The following is a 21,841-nucleotide window of genomic DNA, read 5'->3' as shown; positions in this document are numbered from 1 at the left end:
GGAAAGTGGAGTGAAGAATGTCCTCAGGGAGTGCAGAGTGACCTGAGTGCTCCATGCCCCTCCAGCTCTTCTACCTGTGAGCTGCTCACCTGTGCACTCCCAATGGCTGCTGGGCAGTGGGGTGGGGGATGTGAAAAATTGCTATCAGGCACAGTGGGGAGGAGGAGGGGAGCAGCTCCACCCAAGTCCCTTAGCTTTTGTAGTAATGCTCTCTGGGGTGCGGAGGGGTGGGGGAGGTGGCTACATGCCCACAGAGAGTGCTCTGTGTGCCATCTTTGACACACATGCCATAGGTTCACCATCACTGTCCTAGGGTCTACTTCCTTCACAAAATCCAGGAGCCAGGGCTGGATGGTCTCCTCTCTCAGAGGACCTGGACCTGCCATCAATGTTCTCTGCATTACAATCCTTTTCCACAACTGTTTTTGCCTTGAGGTAAAAAATTTCCTGGCCAAAAACATTTAATAAGCAGTGTGACCCTAGGCAGATCACTTAACCGTGTTTGCTTCAGTTTCCTCATCTATAGAATGAACTGGAGAAGGAAATGGCAAACTATACCAGTATCTTTGTCAAGAGGTCATAAAGAGTTGGACATGACTGATGAACAATATCAGTCATGAACATTTGTTCATGAACAACATGAACAAATGAACAACAACTACAAAATTCATAGTTATAGCTCTAGTGTTTATTCTCAAATGTGTCAGCTTTCTATGTTCATTTGATGAATTTCAGCATTGTGGGGTTTGGGATTGTTTTTCTTTTTGGAATATTTTGCAAAATGGACCATTAAATTTTAAAAATAACTTTTGAATGTTTCTAGATAAAATGTAATTCCTTGGAACTGAGGAAACTGTAGATGGATTTCACAAGAGATGTTTTTTAAATTACATGTACATTTAGTTTTTGTAATTGAATCATTTTCTCTTAATTAAATGATCCCCACGATCCCATGTAGCTCTAAAATTCTTATTCTTTATGGAAATCCATTATATTCTCATAATAGTTTTAATTTCATTTGGTCAATATTTATTTAATTGATAATAGTTCCTATCATATTAAGTATATCTGTAGTCTCCCAGGTGCCTCTCTGTTAAGACTAGTAGTTAGCTATATGAAAACCAGCCTATATTTTCTAGATAACCTTAGTATTTTAATAAAGAATGTAATTCTTATAAATAAAATAAAGAGAATCACGTGAATAATTATTCCTCTAATTTATCTGTTTTATATGCCCAATATCAATTTTCTTTAAGTAGGTCACAGTAATAATGCCCAGGGACTAAAAGGCTCTATTCTTAAAAACAATCTTTTAGGAGAAGCTAAGTGGCTCAGTGAATGGAACACCAAACCTAGAGCTAGGAGGATCTGGGTTCAAATCTGACAGACACTTCTGAGCTGGTAATCCTAGACAAGTCACTTAACCCCATTTGCCTAGCCCTTGCCCTTCTGTCCTAGAGTTGTTACTAAGACAGAAAGTAAGGGTTTAAAAAAAAACAAAGGCTTTTGAAAAAATGCAGCATATTGCACATATTGATTTCAATCAGTACTACAATTAAGCAATTAATCCATAAGTATTTATTAAGCACCTCCTATAAGCCAGGCACTGTTCTAGGTCCTGGAATCACAAGTAATTGAATTTGTCAATATACTCCCACTTCTCCCCTTTTCCCTCCCAATGAAATCCTGATGGGTGCATAGGTTTCTTAATGTTGTAGCTCTCTTACTCTTGATCCAGGAGCTCATCTAAAACTGAGATTCTTTGTGTCTTGGTCCTCAATAGTCCCCAGGATTTCCTTTCATTTTTGTCCAACTCATCTGAACTGGTGCTAGAACTGTCCCAGAGCATTTCGTCTTGGACCTGTTGTTTGAGGGACCATCTTCTCAATATATCACTCCTCCTGGGATTATATTCAATCTGTTCATGATTCTTTGCAAATTTTCTATTCTGTGCATTTCCTACAAAAGACCAAAGTTCTTTTAGAATTCAATTTAACGAAGTTAATATTGTGTCCAAGGAAGAAATTAAGAATCTAGATTCATTAATTTATTTATTCAACACCTGTTTATTCAGCGTCTATAATATGCCAAATAATGCAATCGAGCTACAATAAAAAAATGACAATCCTCTAAGAGGTTACACACACACACACACACACACACACACACACACACACACACACACGTGTATGTACATATAAATATGCATAAATATGGAAACACACATAGATGTCAAAAAGGAAATATAAAATGTATGCAAAGTAGGTACAAAGTAACTTCTGAATTCATGGCATTGAGGTTAGGATAGGCTTCCTGTAAGAAGTGACACTTAAGCTGAGCTTTGAAAGAGTGTTGATAATTTTTGAGGTGGATGGAAGAATAAAATGGATTTCAAACATAGTAGACAGCCTCTACAAAGGCTTGGAGGCAGAAGACAGAATATGGTCTATGGGGAATAACAAGTAAACCAGTTTGGAGTCTGTGAAGAATAGAAATGTGCAATTAAATGAGAAAGAAAGAATGGAACCAGATTGAGAAGGGCTTTAAATGCTAATCAGAGAAGTTTATATTTTATCCCAGAGGCAAGAGGAAATCACTAGAGTTTTATCAGGAAAGCAACATAGACTTGTGCCCTAAAAATATCACTTAGGCAGCTGTGTGAAGGATAAACTGGAGAGCGGAGAGATTAAACCAATTAGTATTCTAGGTGAGAGATGATTATAGTCTGAACTCATGTGGTAGCCATATAGGTAAAAATATGTTATATGACAGATGTTATACATATAGCAGAGGTAGAATTGATAAGATTAATTGGATTATAAGGGATAAAAGGAAAGAGTTAATACTGAGTCCAGGGTTGTGAACCTGAATGGACTAGTTAATGGTATCCTCAAAAGAAAGTGGGAAATTAAGGAGACTGAGTATTTTGGACACATTGAGTTTGAGATACCTACCTCTAGTTGGATGTTCCTCAAATGTCCACTGGGCATTTGGGAATACAAGGCTAAAGTCCAGAAGAGAAATTAGGATCAGATATAGACACTTGTCCACATATAGATAATACTTGAAGACTTGGTTCCTAGAAAAAACTAATTTTTATTCTACTCCCAGATTTTCTTCTCTGACAAAAATACCTTTTAAAATTTCATTTTTATGATAAAAGTAGCATAATCCTTTTTTTTGATGAATGTGAACTCATACAGTTCTAGAAGACAGTTAGGTAAATCAACATTGTTATCTTTCTCTTTCCCTCAGAATAGCACACTACAGCCTGAGGACCCTATTCTGGCTGCCTGTTTTTGTACAACCAGGAGAGACAAAAATATTTTTTACATTAAACAAACAAACCAACAATAAAACTAGAAGGTAGGCAGCAAAGGAGTTGAAAGGAAAGCCAAATCCCAGCAAGAGAGGGGAATGAGTTTTTCAGATGTACCATCAGGCCACTGGTTAGTAGGGAGTGAAAAGAGTGCCTGACATCTGGACTTATCTTGCTCTTTAGTATCAACTGGTGGCTTTATTTCCATTGTATTGCCAGAATACCCCTGTAAAGGTATAAAATGCAAGCATTATTATTCTATTTTTTAAGTTGGAAAATAAGGAAAGGAAGATCAGTGACTCGCTCAAAGTCACAAAGCCGTGAAGGGATAAAGCTAAGGGGCAAGTCCAGATCTTCTGACTCAAACCTGATGCTGCCAAACTGTGAAAATCCCACAAGATCTAGAGTCTATAGGCCTCTCTGAGATCCATAAAGCTTACTTGAGTCAATCTGCTTTCCCTCTGAACACTGTGTGGGTACCCTCTTCCTGACATTTTCTGGAAACCATCCTTAAGCTCCTTATTTAGTTTGGCTTAGACTCCTCCCAGCAACTGCTTCTTTTGTCTCCTTCCCTGGGGCCATGGGGATGAATAATAACTATAAAAAGAGAGGGTGCCAGTGCAGATCTGGACTCTGACACTACCACAGTGATATTAGGCTCACAACTTCCTTGTTCCTCAGTTTTCTTCTTATTTAAAATGAAGGAGCTGGATAAATGGCCTTTGTGGTCCCTTCTAGCTCCAGACTTATCTTAGGACACGTTGGGGAGCCCCCCCCAGACTCTCTTGAGTGAGAACTGCTCTGTCTCTATAAAATCAATGGCCTTTGGGAGTCTTGCAGAGTTGCACTGGTGTGAAGGTTATTGTGACCCAGGCAACATACACACCAACAGGAGATTATGGGGAACTCATTGGAGCTGAGTATGAAACTTTGGACTCTTCCTAACTTTCTACCTTTATACACTTTCTGCTGGGACCCCAAATTAGTCACACTGAAAGCCCAACCAATTGTTTTTGCTGTATCTTTTCCTCATTGCCCCTACTTCCCCATGAACCTGTGCCTCAGGGTTCTGTTTTAAGGAGCTTTAATTCTCACATCTACCTAAGTTAACTAGACCTGCCTGGACTTCACATAAATTTTAACTATGTTTTTTGAATGCCTAGCATATGCATGGTGTAGTAGGAAGATCACTAGTCATTGGAAAAATGGATTCAGATTCTGTCTCTAAAACTCACTTGTGCATGAGAAAATCAATTGCAATAAATAATAAGTAACATACATCTGGTGCTTTAAAACTTGCAAAGTACTTCATAAATACTCCTTCATTTGATCTGGGAAGGAAAGTGCTAATTATTATTCCTATTTACAGATGAAGGAACTGAGCCTGAAAAAGTTTAAATGGCTTCTACTTCTAGCTTCTTCAGGAAATGGAGGTAAAAGAAGCATAAGATGGAAGGAGGACTTGAGCTGAGTAAAGAAAACAGTGTAGAAAAGTAGACTGAGGCACCAGGATTAGAGGAAGGAATGCTATATCAAATGATCAGGTTTGAAAGAAAGAGGATTGGTATTCAGTTGGGAGCAATTCTGTCCCTTAACAGTCACCTGAGGCAAGAACAGAGGTCAGTGAAGATTGAAAAAAATCAGAAGAAAAGAAAGGATTATAAGAATTTACTCTGAATTTATATGCTTATAAATCTGAGAAGATAAAATATAAAAATTTTCCCTTAAGAATCAAAAGAGGAGGGGGATTTGAAAGAAACAATTCCCAACTGAGTTGCTATTGATTATCCTGATGATTTATTTTTAGCTTGTAAGTCCTAATTCAGATAGCTTTTAGGTTAAGCACATTCCTCATTTTTGCAGAGCCAAGCCCCTGTAGCTGAGCTTGCATAAACATTTCTTTATTTCTGAAGTCTAAGTTACCATCTGTGCCCTGCTAAGTTATCCTCTGTGTTTACCTCTGTGTTCTGCTAAGTTAACATTTTAACCACATTTACCACAAACACCAGACCTTCCAGCTCACCCAGTGATTCCATGATATCAGTTGTAACTGATGAAATACTCTAGACTAGTGATGGGCAAACTTTTTAAAGAGCGGGTAAAAGGAAAGGAAAAAAAAAACTTTAGGCGGGCCAATATAATTTATTTTATTTATTTATTTTATTTTTATTTTTTTAAACCCTTAACTTCTGTGTATTGGCTGCTAGGTGGAAGAGTGGTAAGGGTGGGCAATGGGGGTCAAGTGATTTGCCCAGGGTCACACAGCTAGGAAGTGTCTGAGGCCAGATTTGAACCTAGGACCTCCCATCTCTAGGCCTGACTCTCAATCTTTTGACCCACCCAGCTGCTCTCCCCTTCCCCCCCAATGATTTTTTAAACCAGTACCTTCCATCTTGGTATCAATACAAAGCATTGGTCTGAGGAAGTGTCTGAGTTTTGATGAATTCACAGAGAAATGTATCAAACTTTTAAAGATTAATATTACTGCCACATAAATTATTCTTTAAAAAATGAGAATGAGATGAATGTATTCTACTATACTCCTTTTATGAGACAAATATAGTTCTAATATCAAAATGAGAGAAGGATAAAAGCATAGGAGAACAATAGACAAATGTAATTAATACTTATTCAAAATACAAAAATTACTTAGAAAATAACTCTACATTTTAACAAAACTGCTAGAAAAACGTGGAAAGCAACCTGGCATAAATTAAGTTTAGACCAATATTTCTTGGCATATTCTACAAAAAATTAAAAGAGTAAGACCATGCCATTTAAAAAATAAAAGAGAAACAGATTGTTTATAATTTACAACTAAGGGTAGGATATGTTTTCTTAATTAAACAAAGGGTAGAGTCAATTACAAAAGATAAAGTAGCTCATTTTAATTATATGAAGCTGAAAATATACTGCTAAAATTAATACATTTAGGAGAGGAAAGGAAGCAGTCAAGATGAGAAAATATCTTTTTATGATTTTTCTCATAGAAGGATTTACTATCCAAGACATAAAGGCAAATAGCGTACATATACCCTGTGAAAAGTGTAAACATTATATTGTTTGATGTTGGAGTTAGTTGGTAAAGATAGATAAGGCTTGTACTTTGCCACTTTATCTGCAGTATTCCCCTAGTTTATTCCTTTCAGCTGACAAGGGAGTCACCTCAAAGCTCAGCTATGTGTGCAATCCACCCAGCTTTTGCTGGATGGAGTCTTGTAAAACAACACAACACTGCTAGGGGATACAGAAGGATTAGAGACCCTTCAATGTGATTGGCAAAACGAACACCCAAAGATTAAGATGTTAGTGAGCTTTGGACATAAGAGTATTAATCAGTCAACATGCATTTATTAAATACTAGGGATACAAAGAAAATAAAAAACAAGGGTCCTGCCCTCAAAGAACTCACATTCTAATATGGGAGATATGCAAATAATGATATATATATATATATATATATCTCCAAGACGTATACAGTATAAATGGAAGTAATCTCATAGTGAAGGCATTAGGAGGAGGAATTGAGAGACACCTTTTACAGATGGTGGTATTTGAGCTGAGCCATGAAGAAGCTCAAGGTAGCTGGAAGATAAATGGGGAAAAAATTCAGCTATGGAGGTCAGAAAGTTAAAGGGTTCAGAGTCAGGAGCTGGGGTGTCATGTGCAAGCAACAGTAAGGAAGTCAGTGTCACTCGTGGAGGGAAGTAAAGTGTAAGAATATTGGAATGGTAAGACAGGATCAAGTTGGAAAGATTTTTAAATGCCAAACAGAGGATTTTATATTTGGTTCTAGAAGTGATAGGGAACTACTGGACTTTAGAAAGAGTGACATCATCAGACATGCATTTTTGATAGAATACTTCTTAAAATTTATTTTTTTTTAAACCCTTAACTTCTGTGTATTGGCTCATAGGTGGAAGAGTGATAAGGGTGGGCAATGGGGGTCAAGTGACTTGCCCAGGGTCACACAGCTGGGAAGTGTCTGAGGCCGGGTTTGAACCTAGAACCTCCTGTCTCTAGGCCTGACTCTCAATTCACTGAGCTACCCAGCTGCCCCTTGATAGAATACTTGTTAGCTTAGTGGAGGATAAATTGGAATGGGTAGAGACTTGAGACTTGGGAGACCAAGTAGAAAGCTACCACAACTGTCTGCTAGACATAAAATGAGGAGGGCCTGCCCAAGGGTGGTGGCTATGTAAGGTTAGATAATAAGATATGTATGAAAATGTTGTGAAGGTAGAGAAAATAAAACCTGAAGACAAATTGGATATGTGGGGTGAGCACAAGTGAGGTAATGAGGACGACCCAGATTCTTAATTTGGGAACATGGATTACTGAGAAAATGGTGATATCCTCAACAGGACTAGGAAAGTGCAGAAGAGGAAATGGTTTAGGGGGTAGGATGAATTCTATTTCAGACATGTTAAGTATGAATTGCGTGTAAGAATCTAATTTGAAATGTCTAAAAAGCAGTGGGTAGTATCAGTCAGGAGAGAGACTAGGATAGATATACAAATCTGGGAATCATCTGCATAGAGATAATTGAATCTGTGGGATTTAATGGGATTATCAAGTGAGACAGGATAGAGAAAGTAAACAAGAGGAACAGTCTTAGACCCTGGGGGACACTCACCATTAATGATCGTGCCCTGAATAAAAATCAAGCAAAGGAGACTGAAAAGGAGCAGTCAGATAAGTCATGAGGAAAACCAGGAGAGAAGAAAAATATCATGAAGGCCTAGGAAGGAGAGAGAATCTAGGAGAAGGTGATGATAGTGTCTTGGAGAAGTTGAGAAAGATGAAGATTGAGGGGGAAAGCCATTAGATTAGGACTAGGACATCGACATATTAATAATTAGACAACTCCGCTGAATGACTATTGATGGCTAATGCAAATTAACAATCTCTGATTTCATATCTTAAAGAAAGCAGCAATTATTCTCACTCAGAGATCTTTAAAACTGGAGTAATCTCCATTGGTGGGTTCAACCAGGCTCTATTACAGACTGTCAACAATGTCAAATAATCACTACAATCAGATCAAAAGAGTCTAGAAACTATCTCTACCAGGAAACACTTGATCTTTCCCTACCAAACAAAGGGACATGATAAACAAGAGCAGAACCAATTTATAATATAAACTCATGTTTATATTTATATTTATATTATATTTGTATATTTAATATATATTTAAATAGAAGAGTTCTAGAAAATTATGAGTGATTTTTTTTAAAGTAGGCAAGGTCCAGGTCTATTATTTCATGTATGTAGAACTCCCATCATAATTCACTAATTTATGATTTATACTCTTAGTCTAGTATGTGTCTGTCTTCTTCAACCTTGTTAGTAGGGAATGGAAGCCAGCTCTCTATCTCCCTATATGATGTTACCTTTCTTAGGAAATGTATAGTAAGACCAAAAGGTTAGGTCTTTAGAGTTTTCAAATTCAACTAGAGGAAGGGAGTAGCATCCATCACAGAACCTAGCATTCTCCCCTCTCTCTAATAGGCTGGTATTGGTGGTGTTGCCACTATTTCTGCTTGTTGTGTTTAATTGAATTATATTGGACTGGATTGGGAATGACATAGCAGCACTATTTGGGAAATCAGGAAAACTTACAAATATATCATCATTCTATATGATCTCAGGTACATTAGTAAACCTCCTTGTCTTTCATTTTCTTTAATCATAAAATGAAGATTTTTCTTCTTGTTTCCTCCTAGGGATGATTGAGTTTTGTGAACCTAAAATGAGTGAGTCTAAAAATACTTATTACTAAATAGTGTTAAGCCAACTGAAATACTAAATTAATAAAGATCTTTTGCAACTGTGTTTTGTAAGCTTCTCTGTTTTTCTTCTAATTTTTCATTTCCAAATTGAGCACAGTTAAATTCCATTAGTACATCAATAGGAATAGCCCAAAGCTACTGGTTGTTCTTTTTCCACCAATAACTTGTCTGAAAAGGCTAAAAACAAATTAGGAAAATTTCATTTCATTGAGAAATGACAGAACTCACCTTTATTTCCATTTATGAGTACATCAGACTTTTTAGTCATAGAGTTTTTTCTGTTATCATTTCTTTGCATGTTTTCCAGGATTTTCTTAGCTTTGTGTTTATTAATTCTTGCTTCTTTATGGAGATTTTTCTTCAGCTCAGCCTGAGCCTGTAAATGATTCAACTATATTAACAATAGAGAAATAAATAGCTAACTTCCACAAATTTAGCAGTCTCCACTACACAGAATTCAGTCTCTGGCATTCTGGGCATTTTACAGTTCATATGTTCATTATAAGGATAAAGACATATATTAGAGGGAAACTTTTCAAAGAAAAATCTCAGAAGAAACAGCAGTTTCCAAAATCAACTTGGTCACCATTTTGGAAAAAGACTGAAAGTGCACTCAGTCAAAAAACTACACAGTTCAATGAAATTTTCTCTTCTCTAAAGCACATCTCTACAAAAGTAAGATGCTTGGATGAGTCTCTATGTGTTGCAATACTCCATTTGCTCTACCTTGAATCCTATCTAAAGGTGGTTATTGTTAATATATTGAAGTGATCCTTCATTAAAGATGCGCACTCTAGATTATCAGCAAGAATTAAATGTTGCTTGATAGAACAGAAAGTGTTTTTCAAGGAAGAGCAAAGCTACAAATAGAAAGTCAGTTAACTAGCATGTATTAAACATTTACCATGTTCCAGACACTGTGCCAAGCACTGGGAATGTACATACAAGCCAAAAGAAAAACAGTGCCTGCCCTCAAAAAGCTTATATTCTATTGGGGAAAACAACAAATAAAAGGAAGCTGAAGGGAAATATGGAAGATAGAGAAGTACAAAAAGTGAAGCCAGGTGGAAAATGAAGTGATATCTGGGCCTGGACCCCTTCCTTAAGAGGAGGTTCTAAGAAGAAGCCCTCCCCCTTCAATTCAGAGAGAGTGACCATAAGGGCAAAAAGTCCTTCTGAAATATGAGTTTCAATTTCATCTGTCTTCTAGAATAAAGAGGTAGATGAAAAGGCCAGAGAACGACATCTTATTTGAAAAGGCAGAGGGCAATTGTATTAGGAGATTGTTAGGTAGAAGAATATGACAGTGACAAAGAAGGGAACAAGAATATGCACACTGATTATTTGAAGCTATTTATTGGCATTATAAAGCTCTTCCTATAAATGGGGGAACTGACTTATTTCTTAGTCAAGTAGCTTCTTGTACTCTGAGGAATGATAATGGGGAGCCATAGGTGCCTTCAGGTGAGAGGTTATGAACAATGATCAGTTGAAGAAGAGAAAATTGATGGTGGTTAGTGTCTTCCTGCTGGGAGATACTAAAGCAGCTATTTGTCAAGCTGATAAAAAATACAAAGAGGTGTGTTCTTTTCCTGAGTCATGTCTCTAAGACTTGATGAAGAGCTTCCAAAGAATTGCAAAATCTGAAGACCACTAGCTCCTTCTGGTGATTCATATGGATTGGGGGAGAGGGATGATTCTACCACAAGAAAACTAGATAATATTATCAGACTATGAAGTTCTGTGGAAAATAAGTAGAAAACCCGGAGAGAGTTAGTTATCTGCAGAGTTGTTTTTTTTAAAAAAAACTTCTACCAGATAAATGTAGGGAAAGGCAGATTTGGGAATGATAGGTTTTTGGCTAGGGATATAACAGTACAAAAACAGATTTTCCCTAAAGTCTTTCAAGTCCAATCAAGATAACTCTAAATTGAAAAAGGAAGGGGAAAAAGTGTGTACATAGTACTCCCAAGGCTGATATCACATAGAACGTATAACATAGGAGAAGAAGAGAGGTCCATAATATACAGGAAATGATATCCAAGAGGAAAGTCAGCAATAAAATCTATGGCCTCAAATGTTTACCTAAAAATGCAATTAACAGAGTGATCCTAATGTAAAGAGACAAATTAGACCTCAAAGCTATTACTAAATCTCTCTGGGATAAGATTCATGGCTGAAATTTGACTCTTATTCAAAAGGCAATATATAAATTAACAAAGAGCAGAGTTTTGCTGAATACTAAGATGATATATTCATATGAGGAAATCTAGGAATTTGAGGGGAGAAAAATGGTGGAGAGTATTTGGGTGAGGATCAACAGCAGTAGAAACAAAAGCCATTTTGAAGTAGGAGTATAATAAAGACTATCCAGAATGAATCCAGGAGGAATTCATTAAGAATCTGGAGGCCAGATCATAAACCTGACAGAGTGGCATGATATTATAGGAATTTGTATGAGATTTTTATAAGGAAGATGATCATCAGCTGGCATTCTTCCTTTGCAAAAGTAGGACAGTTAATTTCATTCTTCAAAAGGTGATGCAAAATTTCAAACAGTCAGAGAAAGGATAAGTATGTCCAATGGCCTGATACTTTTCAGAGGGGAACTGGTCAAAAAGAATGGGAAGCTCTCAAGAATGAAATTCTGGAGACATAAAATGAAATTATTCTGGTGAGAAAAAATGGAGCTGCCTAAAGAGAATAATCTGAATGCAGAGAGCTCATCGACAAACTTAAGATTTAAAAAAAAGTATGACTACCTGATAGAATCAAGTTCAAGTTACTGAGCATAATATAATAGACTAGGACAGTGATGGTGAACCTATGGCACAAGTGCCAAAGATGGCATGCAGAGAATTCTCTTTTGGCATGCATGCAACTCTCCCACCTGCCCAGGGTTTGTTACTAGGAAGGCAGAGGGACTTGGGCAGAGCTGCTCCCTTCCCCTTCTCCACCATGCCTCCACACCCCTCTGTCCATCAGTCCAATGGGAGATGGGCAACTCACAGGCACCTGCATTAAGGACAGTCCTTACTTCACCCACCCCTCAACCTAGAAGCTCAGTAGGAGCACTTTCTCCCTCCCCTGTGTAGGGTAATGAGGGAAGGACAGGGCATGTAGTCTCTTAAAGGTTTGCCATCACTGGACTAGGATGACCCTGGCAGAAATAAGTTCAGAATAATCCAATGCTGGTAATGAATGTTAAATACAACAAGTATTTTTTGTAATTACTGATTTTGGGGGATAACAGAATAATAATAGAAAGGAGACAGATTAATTTAGTGTAATGAACTTTGACTTTGGAATCAGATGACCTAGGTTCAAATCTTGTATTTTATGGCCAGGGGGAATTGAACTAAATGATCTGACATCCTTTCCAGTGCATCCTTTCCATCAATCCTATGATAGTGAGGAAGTTGAGTGACCCAACTCATTTCTCTTATATTTAAATAGGGAAGGATATAAAGAATGATTAGTAGGGAGGGTATATGCTATTATCTATATGCTTTTAATGAATTCAAATCACCAGATCTGAACAAACTATTTCCATGATTACTCAAAAGTATATGTAATTGTTAATTTGCTACAGGAGATCTTTGAAAGGTTTCAGAAAATGGGAAATGTGTTGTAGGACAAGAAAAAAAAAACTATTAGACCATTTTTTAAGTGGAAAAGGATGGAAATCTGCAAACTGTAGCCCCACAAGATTTTGGATTAGTGAATAGTTTTTGAATACTTAGGGAAGAAGGGATGTCTAAAAGCCAGCGTTATATCATCATCTGCCTGTACTAGATTACCTGATTTCCTTTTCTGACAGGATAAATGGATTTGTAGAGCAAGGTTAAAGCCGTAGATAATATATTTAGATTCCAACAGAGTATTTAACAGTTTTTTATACTTGTGGATAAATGAGTTAGTTAACAAGCACTTATTAATTGCCCACTATATTCTAGGCACAGCACACTTAAGGTGGAGTGCTATATAGGCTGAATGATAGTACAGCATTTGGAATAGATCGAACGACCAATTACGACTGACCAATGACGAGTTAAGTATGTAGTGATGACTAGATATCAATTTGAAGGGCAGTCTACTAGTATGCCACGGTGATGCACTCTTGGCTCTGTGCTATTTTATATATTTTATCAGTGACTTGGAAGGAGGTTGAAATGATGAAATGAAATGAAATGATTAACTAATATACCAAATAACAGAGACTGAATACAGGAAGCTCCCAACAAACAGTAGGCTAAGTCAAGTAAAATAAAACTTGACAGAAATATATGTAAAGTTCTTTTCTTGGAAATCATCCTCATAATACAACATAGGAGGAGATATAGCTAGATCAAAGTTATGAAAAAGATCTTAGTGGACTGCAAGCTTAAAATAAAAGAGTAGTGTGATCTGGAAGGCAAAGTAACAACTATGATTCTAAACTATACAGAGAAGCATCATGTTCAGAATGAGGAAGTTAATAGTTCTCCTTTACTCTGCCCTGGTCAAAACATATCTGGAGGCAATTCATTTTAGAAAAGACAAAGTGAAAGGAGTCCTTATAAGGATGGCTAATGATTAGCCTGGAGAAAAATAGGGATGGGGGAACATGATAACTTTCTATGAATATCTGATTAACAGTCGTGTAGAAGAATTATTTTACCTTAAAGAAATGGGTAAAAGTTACAAAAAGACACATTTTTAGATTGATCTAAGGGAGAGAAAACCACTTTTTAACAATTTGAGTCATCCAAAAAATAAAAATAAAAAAGAATTGACCTGTCTCGGAAGGTCATGAGTTCTCTGCCACCACCCTTGCAAGCTACCAATCAGAAGATGGATTTTTACTTGTTGAGAATATTTTAGAGAGAATTCTGTGGCTTTCAAGGTCACTTCTAACTCTTTGATTCTGTGACTCTTTGTTGTTCAGTCATTTTCAGTTATATCTGACTCTTCATGGCCCCATTTGGGATTTTCTTGGCAGATACTGGAATGGTTTGTCATTTCCTTTTCCTACTTCATTTTTTTACATATGGGGGGAACGGAGGCAGAGTCAAGTGACTTGCTCAGGATCACATAGCTAGTAAGTGTATAAAGCCAGATTTAAACTAAGGAAGATGAGTCTTCATAATTCCAGGCCTACAGCTATCCACTGCTAGTTGCCCTCTGAGACTTTATCACAAAACGATTCCATGGCATACATTCCAAGAAGCCAGTACTGACAGAGCAATGTCAATGAATTTTAGAACTAGGAATTTTTGCACTCAAACCAAGCACCACAAATAACACTTGAAAAAAGTGGTACAGAAAGTCCTTTCTGTTGTGAATAGAGAACCAAACTGCATTGAAGGGATAGGTAAAGACCTTCCAACATGATGAAGTCAATGCCGAGGAGGAAGCAAGTCATCTAGTAGCTTCCTATTTTAGTTAATTATTCTTGATATCTAAGTATTAAAGTTAATTGCTTCTTCACATTTGGCATCTAAGAAACCAGATTACTAAGGACTAGGGGGAAGGGTGATTAATCCCTACAGTAAATAGAGGGAGAAAATAGCCTTGAAACCTTCTTTTAAGAGTTCCAGTGCTATTAGTGCTATTAGCACCTTCTCAATTTCCTGTCAGGTGGCAAAATCAACTCACCCATGTTCTAACTCTGATACAGGTAAATGAAGCAGCAATTTCTACTCTTTTCAAGCCCTCCTTGAAAGTTCATTGAAATTAAAAAGTAGATAAGGGATATTAAGAAAATATTAAATAATGGTAACAGAAAGAGGATAGTTGCTCAGAAATCTTAAGAGGATAGATTTCTTCCTGACTTTTCCCATAGTTATTAGTATTATCATTAGCTGAATCTCTAAGTTCAATGATTTTTTTAACCCCTTCCTAAAGAAAAAAGTATCTGAAGATATTTTTAGAGCTCTACTTATGGGGAGAGAACAGTTAGGTGGTAGAGTGGATAGAGTACTGGTTTTGGATTCAGGAAGACCCATCTTCCTGAGTTCAAATCTAGCCTCAGACATTTATTAGCTTTTATTTTATTTATTACCATGGGCAAGTCATTTCACTCTGCTTCAATTCCTCATCTGTAAAATGAACTGGAGAAGGAAATGGCAAGCCGCTCCAGTTATCTTTTCCAAGAAAATCCCGAAAGCAGACAAGAAGAATTGAATATGACTAACTGAGCAACAGAACAACAAATTCATGGGGAAAGGAAGGAAAAAAAAGTTACTCCCCCTTTCTGAGGTTTTAAAAATTAATAAATGATGGCTTCTCTTCTCTCTTATTCTTACCTCTTGTTTCTTGCAGTTCATTTCTAACATTTTCATTTTGTTTAAATATTGTCTTTTCCCAGAAGAGTATGCCAGAGTTTGCATTTTCTTTTCCAGATCCTGCTGTAAAAAGGTAATATACCAGTTTAAGTAGGATTAGCTGACATTTACATACTACTTTTAAGGTTTGCAAAGAACTATCTATACATTATCTCATGTGATCCTATTGTAGCTAGGCTTATAGAGGTCAGCCACACTTAAATACAGGTTATCCTTTACCTTGCTACTTCACTCATTCCCATATTTAATCTTATTATTCTCTTTTAAAATATTCCAGGTGTCTGTTTGTATGTCTTTCTAATTAATAATATTGTAACCTTTTCCTACATTAATCAGTTGGTTTTATCCTCTATCTTAATATATTAAATATTACTTATTGAAAAAACTGGAGAAAGCTTTTTTCTAATTTAGCCATTTATATTTCTATATATTAAATCCTTTAATCTCCCATAATAAATAATACATTTACAGAATATATAATTTATTAATAAATAAAATCAATAATAAAAATTTATAATTTTTTGGCTAAAAAGGATCTCAACCAAAACTGCTTCAATCCCTCACTGTACAAAGGACTTCACTTCTAGAAATATAATTTCACCATTCAGTTCCCTCTAAGCACTAAACTCTCTCAAGAATCCTCTTTTAATTTTTCTTCAAGAGTTAAATTCAGTCTCTAAGGAAATGTCATGTTAATCTTTTTTATTTATCTGTTTTTAGCCATTACAAGTAAACATTCTATCCAGAAAGCACTTATAAACTGCAAGGTCCTCATAGTCTCTTCACAGAGAATTTTCTTTATCAAGTTTTTTTTTTTAACCACAAAATAAATGAATATCGTTCAATATGAAAGGATTGGCTTCTAACCTTTCCATTTGTCTTTTCCACATATTATTCATAGATGCCCATTTTATAAATGCAAAATAAATCCATTCATTCTTTCCCTGATTCCACAGGGGAAAATATCTGATAATACAACTGCTACAACTGTCACTCCAAACTGCCTTGTTTCACAACATTCCATTTGGCCCTTAAGGATACAAGTTGCAGTATCTATAGACCCTATGGGTACTAAATAGGTGTTATATGTACCCCATGAGGTAGATGAATATATTAATAGGATCTCATTTTACAGATGGAAAAACTGAGCCTCCTAGGGCTAAGTGACTGACCAAAAGTCATGCAGTTTAATAAATATAGAGTGGGTTTCAAATCCAGTTCTCTTCTAATCTCTCCAAACTAAATGCTCACTTCCCTTCACCTTACTGTTACTAAATGCAATACAAATCATGAGTGAACAAGCCTGAGGTAAATCTTTCTACATATTAATGAGACATTATTGCTCTTGGTGTTTGTTGCTTCTTGATTTTTATTGTATTGCCATTAAAAAAAAAACAACCATTTCTGCTGAGCTTAGAGTCTTTTAAATGTATGCATTTATTTTGTTTATAATATTGCCCCTCCCTTAGTCCTGGCCAGAGGGCAGTTTCTTCTGGATTTTGCCATAGATAGGTCAAATGGATCTTTTTTACTTCCAAAGATAGCTGCATGGCTTGGCAAATAGAATGCCAGGCTAAAGATCTGGTTTTGAATACTGCCTGACACAATAACTAAGCAAGTTGCTTGATGCTTAACTATGCAGGCAAGTTGCTTAATCTCCCAAACTTCAGTTTCTTTGCTTCTGAAATCTGGATGATAATAGCATCTACTCCATAGGTTTGCTATAAAGATCAGATGAGATAATGTATGCAAAGACCTTCTCAAACCTTAATGAGCTACAAAATATGAGCTATTACGCTATCAAAAATATAATCATATGAGAGGTAAGAGGTTTGATCTATTTGGAAAGTTGCTGCTCCTAATTGGAATGCTTGTTTCATCCCTATAAAATGCTGCAATATGCCAATATTGATCCCAGGAGCTGCTGTAGCATAGAAAGGACCTGAAATCGATCACTTGTGACATTGGTCATTCCTTTCCGCTGGGAACCAGTAACCATGCAGATGATCCCTGTGGGCAGTGAAGACATTGGTCTGCCTATGTTCTTCAGCAGTTGTTGGGATGGGTGAAAGGGAAGAAATATGGTAGACAAAGCCTTAATACTTTTCATATTGAACTTGTGGAAGACCCATGTCAGGGAATGTTATCAGGAACAAAAACAATTTCTTTTAAGCATTTGTCTGGGAGCCAGCTCATCTATGTAGGGGCCTGTCAGCTCAAGGACTGTTCTTACACAGGTTTATAAAACTAACAATGCCTGGAAAATCATCTGTATAAATTGCAAGACATTATTGTTTTTTTTGTGTTTTTTTGTGGTGGATCATTACCATATGGACTGAATTTCTGTGGGGCACTGGTGGAGGAAGAAGAAGAAGAAAGCTTCAAACTGAAGGGAGCAAAAAAGATACTTAGTGCAATTTCCCCTCTACTTATTTCTGGAGGTATTCCTCTACCCATCCAAGCTCTCAGGGTGGGCCCCACAGGGAGTGGTTACTCCAGGTTCAAAGTACTCTGCTTTTTCTCAGCCTTTAAAATATCATAGCTCATAAGCCCCTACTGATGGGTTCACCTTTGGTGTTCAGCCAGAGTATCATCATTTGTTCAAAGAAAAAGCATTTAATGAAATGGCAAAGTAAGAAAAGTAGCAACAAAACATTCTCCCATCAACATAGGGGCATTTCCCCCATATATACACATATCAATAGAAGAGTGAACACACATAGAGAACACATGTGGAGAGGCATACACATAGGAAACATGCATTCTATAGTCTTAGCCTTTTCTTTGGACTCCCTGAGTTAAGGGGTTAGAGTCCTGTGAGAGCCTTTAGCCTAGTTTAGCATTCTTATACCTCTCAATTTTAATCTCTGAAAGTTAGACAATAAATCAAGTAGCAGTTATTTGCTCAGTAACTACCAAATAGGTCTGGGGCTCAGGGTTCTCTACTAGTCAAGCTTTAAGGTTCTTTTATTCTTCCATGGAGATGAATGGGAAAGGAAAAGTCATAGAGATAGGTTTAATCCAGGAGCAAGGTGATCATCTCTCTGCCTGATCACATTATTGGGCTTTTTTGTATTTCATGTATGGCAAACTCTAAAGTCTCAGATGGGTTTTGAGGTATGTTTACCTTTATACAATGATGTAACTTTTCTAATTAAGTAAGTTTAGCTCATAGGCCAAGAAAATGAGATCATGGAAAAGAGTACTGATTTTAAGAACAAGAGAACTTGTATATGTCTTGATGCTAAGTGAATCCTTATTTAGGATGCTAAATCCTGTTTTTTTCAGCAAAACAACTGAGTTTCATAGGATCACGGAGATGGAAATTGCCATTACATATGGGGAAATTGAAGTCCTAAGAATTCAAATGACTTACTCAAGGACACACACACAAAAATTATCAGAGCCAAAAATTAGATGAGGTCTCATTTCAAATTTTATTTTCTTTCCAATATGCAATATAGTATCCAAGTGAAATCCCTTCTTTCAATATTCCCATTTTTACCACAAGGCAAAAAAGGTACAGGATCTCATGATGAGCAGAGTTGAGTGGGTCATATATGCTCTGACCAGGTTTGCCAGTTTGGAGCAGATGGGCTTGCCGCTTGGGCTATCAGTACTGGGTAATATATTTTTATGTTTTGTAAAGCTTTCAGTTTGCATTTTAAACTCTTCCATGTTGCCATGGTTTAAAAAAAAAGGACACTACCATTTCCCTACTTTCCCCATTTCCCCACTGTTAGCAATATTTACCTTTTTCTTTCGTGTGGTCTCAGCTCCTTTATGTGTCAAGAACTTTTCAGCATTGGTGACTTGTGGTCCAAGAGGTTCGAATATCTAAAGTGCAACAATTAGACTATTTAGCATTTCTCAACCCAACAATGAAAGATAAAAATCAAACATTAAATTATTTTCAAGGTTTGGAAAAAAAAGTCACTCTCACCAGAGTTCCTTTCATCTCCAAGATTCTATAATTTTTTTTACAGCTTTGTTCATGTTGAGAAACAAGTAATAGAATTTCAGAGATGAAAGAAACTCAGAAAAGCAATTTATTCTATAGGTTTCTACTTCATAGCACTTGACATATTAGTAACAATTTTGGTATTTAGGATAAGTTTCACAATGTATGTCCTGTAATCAACATTTTAAGGCAAATGCAGTTGCCAAAAGGAAAGCACCGGGTGGGGACAGAGTAAAAGGGAGACAGAGACCCTGAGATACTTTTGCTTATTGGCAGAGGCCCTGAGTTACTAAAGGAGAGGCTGCTCTAGGGGATAAAGTAGGGGCAGCCTGGGAAAGAGCTACCCTGGCAGTAGAGACTGGAATCTAGTAACATACCTATTTTAAATGTTTTCTTCTTTTTAACTAGCTAAGCTCAATAATTTCTTCCATTTCAAAGAGAGTAACTACATGAAAGCACTTCTAAATATTGGTACCCTGAGGCCAAATGCTAGTTAAAGTTTTATTTGGACCCTTGCCATTCAAGGGAGAGAAGATATCTTATTTTTAAAAGTCTCCACAGAAAATGTCACAGTTCCATCAGTAATAACCATTAATTCTAATGAAACATATTCATAGGCAATATTTTACATTAACATTTTTATTTTAAGAGTGAGTATACTGGCTGTAGTGGTTGCACAATCATGTGTCAAAAGACTTGGAATTGAAAGGGGCCTTAAAAGTGATCCAGACCAAATCTCTATTTCAAAGATGAAGAAATTTGGGATCAAGAACATTGAGGGACTTGTACAAGTTCACACAGAAAACCTAAAGAACTAGAATTCACATCTTGTGACAGCATTTAAATCTCTAAATTCCTTCCACTGTCCTACACTGAACTATAGGTCACAGCATCCTCCTGTGCCCCTTCCTTTGCCCACCTTGTTTTTCAGTCTCTTATGAGCTTTTGCTTCAAGGCTGAGAATCAGAGCTACAAAATTCCAAAGCAATATTTTATGGTGTCAAGGCTTATAAAACAAACTGAGCTTAAAAAAAAACAACCAAACCTCTGAAAGATATGATGAGGCTTCAGAAGTCACAGGATAAAATATGAAAACAGCTATGGTGTGTCAACAAAATAAAATGTTTTAGAACAAAGTTATCTTATATTTATTTATTTTCTCTGATAAGACCTCTAATTTCTCAGAGAACTGGAACAGTTCCATGAAAAGAGATATTGGTATGGGAACAGGGAGGAGTAAAGAGGAGACATAGGAAGAAGAGAGGGACAAAAACATGGAAATGAATGAATAACAGTATCACTAATATGAAAGTCAGATGCTTTGTTTTTAAAACGTCACTGAAAAAAATCTGAGTTTCAAAAAAGCTAAGGTTTTCTGCAAGCCTTTCAAAAAATTCCATGTTCTATTAATACAGCTTTAATAGCTTAAAATTAAACTACAACTTTTGGGACATCCTATGCCTATGGCTAGCTTCTCTGTTTGATATATGGAAATATAAAAAGTCACAGAATTTACTTCCTTTGTTTTTTCATCATCATATACTATAAATCTATAAGTATGGAAGGAGTTAAATGATAGATTTTTCCTATGGAATATTTATGGATATATAGATACTTTCAGAAGCTGAAAAGAATCAAGATTTACAATATTGTCATAACTCTAAAGATGGCACTAGATGGCAGTAACTTGCATTGTAAATAGAAATCATCTCTTTTAATCATTAAAGCTTGCTAGAGAAATTCCCTGTATAATACTGCAAGAAAGATAAGCTTCCAACTTAATTCAGTTCCCAGTATTCTCTCCCTTCCATCTCTTCCTCCTCATTCCCCAAAGTATAAAAATTTCAGACAACTAGTGAAAATAATTGCCTCATTGTTTCTGTTTATTATGAACACTCCATTTTACTGCTTGGGAAGTTAGATGGAATGAGGAGGCAAAATGCTAAGGAAAGAAGACCACTGAACCAAGAGTCAGGAGACCCGACTTCTCTTATCATCTCTTCCTCTAATTGGCTGTGTGATCTTAGATCATTTGCTTTACCTTTCTGGATCTTAATTCAGTCATCTGTAAAATGAAGAGGTTTGATTTAGAGTGCCTTCTAACTCTAACATTTGTAAGACAAATACTTTTGATGGCTATCAGTGGGTGAGAGTGGTCCTTCACACTATAGTCTCATTCTCCAACTAGCTGCTAAAATGAGAGATGTATGTAGGAGGGGGATCCAGGAGTACACCAGTAAAGGATTTCAACAGGGATCTCTGGGACTCTTAGTAGCAAGCAAGCCCCTTTCTCCTCCCTAAGTACCAAGCTTTGTTTTACTAATATCTCTAGTCTAGGGGAATAGGACTCAATTCAAGTTGCTAATAGCTTTCCCCACTTATGACTTCTTATCACTTTGTGCTGGCTAGGAATACTGAAGCATCTCCTGGTTTATGATAGTTC

The 21,841-nt window shown here is 36.5% G+C and overlaps 1 protein-coding gene across 7 annotated transcripts in view; it reads right to left on the bottom strand.

Annotated features, from left to right (window-relative positions):
- Positions 1 to 1,573: 1,573 nt before the first annotated feature.
- Positions 1,574 to 21,841, bottom strand: part of CCDC198 (coiled-coil domain containing 198) — a 50,875-nt gene continuing 30,607 nt past the window's right edge. For 2 of the 7 annotated variants that reach the window (XM_044662038.1, XM_044662041.1), the window contains exons 3-6: positions 19,191 to 19,274; positions 15,399 to 15,500; positions 9,340 to 9,502; positions 1,574 to 1,959 (exon numbers count right to left, since the gene is read on the bottom strand). In XM_044662038.1, coding sequence (XP_044517973.1) covers positions 1,724 to 1,959; positions 9,340 to 9,502; positions 15,399 to 15,500; positions 19,191 to 19,274 — 585 coding nt within the window. In that variant the 3' untranslated portion in view covers positions 1,574 to 1,723. Of the gene's footprint in view, positions 1,960 to 2,954; positions 3,005 to 9,339; positions 9,503 to 15,398; positions 15,501 to 19,190; positions 19,275 to 21,841 lie in introns of all 7 variants that reach the window. The other 5 variants (XM_044662040.1, XM_044662042.1, XM_044662043.1 and 2 more) reach the window with 4 other exon arrangements.

Source organism: Gracilinanus agilis, chromosome 2 (assembly GCF_016433145.1).
Source record: "Gracilinanus agilis isolate LMUSP501 chromosome 2, AgileGrace, whole genome shotgun sequence".
Classification (NCBI taxonomy): domain Eukaryota; kingdom Metazoa; phylum Chordata; class Mammalia; order Didelphimorphia; family Didelphidae; genus Gracilinanus; species Gracilinanus agilis.
The sequence above is the reverse complement of the archived record's forward strand: the minus strand, read 5'-3'. Positions and strand labels throughout refer to the sequence as shown.